The sequence below is a fragment of the Terrapene carolina genome, unplaced genomic scaffold (genome assembly GCF_002925995.2).
Source record: "Terrapene carolina triunguis isolate 2854851 unplaced genomic scaffold, T_m_triunguis-2.0 Scaffold583, whole genome shotgun sequence".
Taxonomy (NCBI): domain Eukaryota; kingdom Metazoa; phylum Chordata; order Testudines; family Emydidae; genus Terrapene; species Terrapene triunguis.
This window is the reverse complement of record NW_020664934.1, coordinates 812,894-818,893: the sequence shown is the minus strand read 5'-3', so window position 1 is coordinate 818,893 and position 6,000 is coordinate 812,894. Positions and strand designations below refer to the sequence as shown.

The following is a 6,000-nucleotide window of genomic DNA, read 5'->3' as shown; positions in this document are numbered from 1 at the left end:
GGCTGTAGCCCACGAAAGCTTATGCTCAAATAAATTTGTTAGTCTCTAAGGTGCCACAAGTACTCCTGTTCTTTTTGCGGATACAGACTAACATGGCTGCTACTCTGAAACCTGGATCTATGTTAAAACCCTCTCAGTCTTCAAGGCATAGGGATGGTAGGGCAAGGGAATGTGTCCAGAGTGCTGCTGTGTGCCTGCAAACCCTGGTTGGTGTTATGGCTCTGTGGGGGCTATTCTTAGCTAGCACAATCCTGTGGCTGCTCTGGTTTACGTGGAAGAGGCACACCACAGGCACCAGGATCAGGGATGGGATGTAAAAGTTATTTAAACCCACTCTTGCCCTGGATGCAAGCAGGTAAATTTGTAAATTATATTTGTAACAACAGAAAGTGCTGAGTTTTACTTAAATTATCTCCATTTCCCGCTGCCCTTTCCTTTCCCACTCCCTCCTGTTTCCTGTACTCTGCTGGTGTCATTCTGGCTCAAATGGCAGTACTCTGGGACTAAAGATTGCCGGTTAAAGATCCACACCACAATGGGAGCTCTTGCCCAGTGCAGACATTGTAATGTATTAAGTGAATGTTGTGCTATCCTTCTGCATCTTAAATCAAAGTCCTTTCCACGTGCACTACTACAAAAAATAAAGTTAAAGAGTTTATGAATATCTGTGTCTGAAATAGGTTCTAAAGGCCAAGTCTGTGTTGAGTATATATGGCCAGATGGATCCTACTTACAGTTACACTTTTGTACATCCCGAGTAACTCCAATGACTTCAGTGAAATTGCAGTACTCTGGAGTTACAAAGATACAATACAGCAGGATCTGTTGTTTTCTTCCAGGATAGTTTCTGTACCACACGGTGTGTATAGCAGCATAACAACTGCTTTTGAATAGATTGGATGTGAAATTTGCTGTAATAAAATCCTGTGTCCTTTCCATTCCATTTCCCTCCCTTCCCTGATATACCTTAATGGACCCATCTAATTTGGTCTCTGAATCCTTAACATCATGCAGGAAATGATTGATGAAGCAGATCGAGATGGAGATGGGGAAGTGAATGAGCAGGAATTCCTGAGGATCATGAAGAAGACCAGTCTTTACTGATATGTTTGTTGTGGATTTTCTTTTTATACAGTTGGAAATATATTTGGTAGGTGCATGAGTTTTCTTCTGTCATTTCTCAGGGACAAAGGAAAAGTTGGGTCATTGTGGTCTGTGTCTGATCTTTAAGCTTCATTTGTGAAATGTTCCAACTGCTAAGCTGAAACTGTTTTCAATGAGAAAAACCTTCACACATTTTTTCTTGTAGGTTTTTCACACCCAGTTTGTTTCAAATATACAATTCATATTTGCAGAGCCATATCTGACTAAAAACGCACCAGAAAGAGATTGTGTATGCTTACAGAATTGTTAATACAGGAGAGGACTCAAAGCCAGAGATTTCTGATACAAACTGCCACACAGTTCACGGTGCATTTGAATCCAGAGTTTTGGTTTGGGCCCAGTGATATTAAATGCTGCATTTAACAGAGTGACAGGAACCCTTTCCTTCTTTTATTATACTGTTGAAAAACATGTAAGTGAGCAGATTGTTACAGCTTAACATACTGCTATCTATCAGAGAAGTTTTTCTTTGTGCAATCTGCCCTTAATAGTGGGGAACAGGGAAGAAGAGAAGTTACAACTGTTAAAAAAACAGAGCTGTATGTTGTGGGGAATATTCAGTGGCTCCTAATTGTACAATTTTGTTTGAAATGAAATACTGTTTTTTGTAGCCATCATGGTTCTAGAAATAAACATACACAAACATGAATATAAATGGACATAGCTGCCTTCTTGAATTTGCAAACAACCTAAAGCAAATGTGCCAAATTCTCCTATTAGACTGTTAATATATAAATGATCAATTTCAGGTGTGACAAAGTGGGGGATTTTCTTAGTGTTTTGCGTGAATACCCTATGTGCTGCATGTTTAACAAGGTGGTGGGAGAGAATGTTTGTTGTTGCAGAGGACCAGGCATGACCTCGCCTAGTAGCCTGGATCCCAGACAATGACCTGGATACTGTGGAATTTAGCAACCAGAGGCCCAGGGCCAGATTAACTTTTTGTGGACCCTGCACCAAACATATTTGTGGGCCCCCGGGGAATGATTGTAAAAGGGGCCGGGGGCAAAAGCACAGTGGGGCAGGAGCTAGGGTTGGTTCCTGGAGCAAGGGAAGGACCAGGGGTAAACTGCAAACACAGCAGGGCTGGGGAGGGGGTAAACAGGATCTCCCCCCCCCCCCCCCGCCCCTGCCCACATAGAGCGGGTACCTACCTGGTTCTAGCCCATTCTCTTCGTCTCTCTCTACACTGAGCTGCCCCTCCTCCCACAGCAGCAGGATAAGTTTTCTTCCAGCCCTCTGGGGTGGGTGTTGGGAGTGGGAGGAGCAGAGGCTAATGTGGTTACTCCTATAACCGGACTTTTAGTTTCCAGTCAGCACTGCTAACCGGACACTCAGGTCCCGTTTTCTACTGGAGTTTCCAGTCTAAAACTGGATAGGCAACAGGGCTGTCAGAAAAGCCGGGGGGGAGGGAGGGGCAAGCAATAATTTTTTAAAATGAGAGGGCTAAGCCTTAAGCGGGTGGGGAGAGGGGGGAAGCAAGTGGTGGGTGGGCTAGGGAGTGGAGAGGAGCTAGTGGGCAGGGCCAGGTCTACTGTACTGCCCAGGTAGGTTGGAGACTGTGGGGATAAGTGGACACAGTATCCCCAGCCCAGGTGACATGACAGCCAATGGTGGATTTAGAGTTAGTGGGGCCCCCCGGCCCTGTGCTCAGCTTCATTTTTTGGGGCCCCTCCTTGGGACCCAGCCAAGAAAAAGAACATTCTCTCTTATTTCCCCCGCCCCTGTTTTTCATTCTTTTTTTCTTCATCCTCCTCCTATAAGTAATAGCAAGTAAATTAAAATAAAGTTTGGTACCTTAATTGTTTTATAGTCTAACTTATTTTTCCACAGACCACTTGAAAATCGCGGAGGGTCTCGTCGGACCACTTAATGATCTTTCCAAATATTGTTTGTACCATTAGCTAACTATTGTAAAGCACTTTGGATACGAGTGCTTTATAAAAAAAAAAAAAGTTGGGGTGCAGGATCTGGCCAGGAGCTAGGGTGAGGGAGGGGGCTCAGGGGTGGGGCAGGAGGTTGGGGTGTGGAGCGCTTACCTGGGGCAGCTCCTGTTTGGTGCGAGAGGTGCAGGTGGGAATGGGGCGGGTGCAGGAGCTCCCGTTTGGTGCTCAGGGTGGGGATGGGGGGGGGGTACAGGAGTCAGGGCAGAGGGCTGGGGGGGGGGGAGGGGGTGCAGGAGTCAGGGCTGGGGTCTTGGGGGGCTGGGTATGTGGCGGGGTGCAGGAGTCGGCAGGGGGCTGGGGAGGTGTGAGGGGGTGCAGCGGGCTGGGGGGGTGGAGAGGTCAGGGCAGCGGGCTGGGGGTGTGCGCTTGGGTTGTGGGGGTGCTCATGGCAGGGGGCTTCCCCAAGGCCCCTCCCCCACCTTTTCAGCAGGGAGCATGCTGGAGCTCTGCTCTTCCCCCTCCCTTCTGTTGGCAAACAGCTGATTGGCAGCAGAGATGGGGGAGGGGCAGGTACATAGCACCCTGTGGGGAAGAGGCGGGGGAGGGGAGAGCTTGGCTGCTGCAGCAGGACAGAGCCCCTGGAGCTGACAGCACCAAGCTTCCTGCCCCTGCAGGAGAAAGCGGGAGGCGGAGAAGAGTAGGCCAGGCTAGGACCTCTTTGGACCGTGGGCCTGGCGCCAGTGATGCCATGGTAAATCCAGTACTGACCCCAACGACTCCCGTCACTCCAAAAATCCACAAATGGGAACACTTATGTCCTGCATACAGTGAAGAGGATAATATTGCTGAATATCTGACTAACATCAAAAGGATTTGTGTAATACATGAAATCACTGATAATAAGAGAGTTCCTATCCTGATTGCGAAATTAACTGGTAAAGCTCGAAATGTATTCAATGGAATACCTATCGAAAATGCTTTAGACTATTGTAAATTTTGAAATACTGTTTTACGAAGTTTTCCGATTACCCCCGAAACATATAGAATTAAATTTAGAAATCTTAAAAGGGATATTAGTATGAGTAATGGGGACTATGTAAACAAAATGAAAGATTTGTTCGGAAAATGGGTGCGGGGTAAAGAGGTGGCGAGTTTTGAAGGAATGCTTGATCTTGTTGCTCAAGACCATTTCCTAAGCACTTGTAAGGCTGAAGTAAAGCAGTGTCTATGGGATAAAAATGTAAAGAGTGTGAACGAGATGGCTTTTTAAACTGATGCCTTTGAACAGACTTAGGGGTCTATTGAGGGCAGGCCACAGAAAGAGGGATTTAAAACTGGTGGGAAGGGAGGATCCCATTCTGTCCCTGGGATGAGAGAAGGGGGATTGGGAGCCTAAACAGTCTCTCACCCAAAAACATCCGTCTACTGCTCACCCTCATCCCAAATCTCCTGTAAAAACAGAAGAGCCCAAAAGGTGCGATCAGTGTAATTCCACTGATCATATGAGGTATAAATGCCCTATGCTAGGAGGAAGCAGGCAACCAATAGCTCATGTTAGTTCTGCTGTTCTCAACACAGGAATACACACACACGGAATTGAAACCTATCATATTGGTTTTGTGCATTTAGCCTCTGCAGAACAAGATATGGAGTATGTTAAGGTTGTCAAAATTAATGGCAGAGAGTACTTGGGGCAGAGGGATAAGGGGTCCCAGATCTCGCTGGTTAAGCAGAGTGTGGTCCCAAAGGCCAGTATGTTACCTGGCAAAATGGCAGAGATTGTGAGAGAAAGCAGATGCCTTGCACTACTAGCTAAAATCCATGTACTGTGCGAAGGTTTGGAAAGTGTTTTACCGGGGGAGGGGGGGAGAATGGAACACCCCCTAGTCAACCTACTTCTTGATTTTTTTCCATGTAGCTCAGGTTAAATTATTTGCCTGCAGCAGGAGGGAGTTTTATGCTGGGACCCCCGAGGGAAAGGTTGAGGTCTCAGGAACTGCTGAGAGAATGGGAGAGAGTCTTCTTGATTCTTCTGCAGCGGCGGGAGCCACATGCTTCCCGGTCCAAACAATTGTAATTTATTTATATAGGATTTTTTTTTTTGTAGACTCAAGAATAGAAATAATGTACAGCTGTCTCTATTATTTACTGGGCCTAAGCATACTAGAAACACAAATAAGGTATGTGACGTTCTGGTGTTATCCAGACCGGTGATCTGCTAGGTCACGCCAATCCAATCCAGCCTTACTCTGCTCCGCTGTGAGAACTCCGCACTCCTCGTATCTTGAAGCACAGCCTCTGGCATGTAAGGTGCTCCTTGTATCGTGCAGCCAAATGACACTAGCCAATATCTCCGGTCCCAGACACAATACTAGGAACCTCCGTCTTGCAGTGTCAGTTATGCCCACTGGACGCTGCAAGCTTATATGACAAGCTTATATGAGTTCATCACTTTAACAAAGAAATTGATCTGTACCAGGCTTGTTATCCCAAGGGGAGTCTCTGACACGCTTCAAACCAAACACATTGCTTCAGGTAGAATAAACAAACAAATTTATTAACTATGATTATAAGTCAAAGCACAATAAATCGGATTTGGTCAAATGAAATAAAAGCAAAATGCATTCTAAGATGATCTTAACTCTTTCAGTGCCCTTACAAAGTTAGCTGCTTCTCACCACAGTCTGGATTGTTGACTTTCAGCCAGGCTCCCCCCTTTGATCAGCATGTCAGTCTCTTACTGGTGATATCTGTAGATGGAGGTGGAAGAGCGAGAGAATGGCAAACGTCTCTCACTTTTATCATGTTCTCTGCCCCCCCACCTTCAGATTCAGGTGAGAATTACCTCATCACAGTCTCCAGCAGGGAGAAGGGATAGCTTATTGGTGTGAGCATTAGCTTGGTAAACCTAGGATTATGAGTTCAATCCTTGAAGGGGCCACTTAGGGAT

The 6,000-nt window shown here is 46.2% G+C and overlaps 1 protein-coding gene across 2 annotated transcripts in view; it reads left to right on the top strand.

The window, feature by feature from the left end:
- The window catches only part of CETN2 (centrin 2), a 10,505-nt gene extending 8,672 nt beyond the window's left edge, over positions 1–1,833 (top strand). For both annotated transcript variants that reach the window (XM_026659138.1, XM_024207972.2), the window contains one exon: positions 1,015–1,833. In XM_026659138.1, the coding sequence (XP_026514923.1) occupies positions 1,015–1,104 (90 nt within the window). In that variant the 3' untranslated portion in view covers positions 1,105–1,833. The remainder of the gene's footprint in view (positions 1–1,014) is intronic.
- Positions 1,834–6,000: the final 4,167 nt, after the last annotated feature.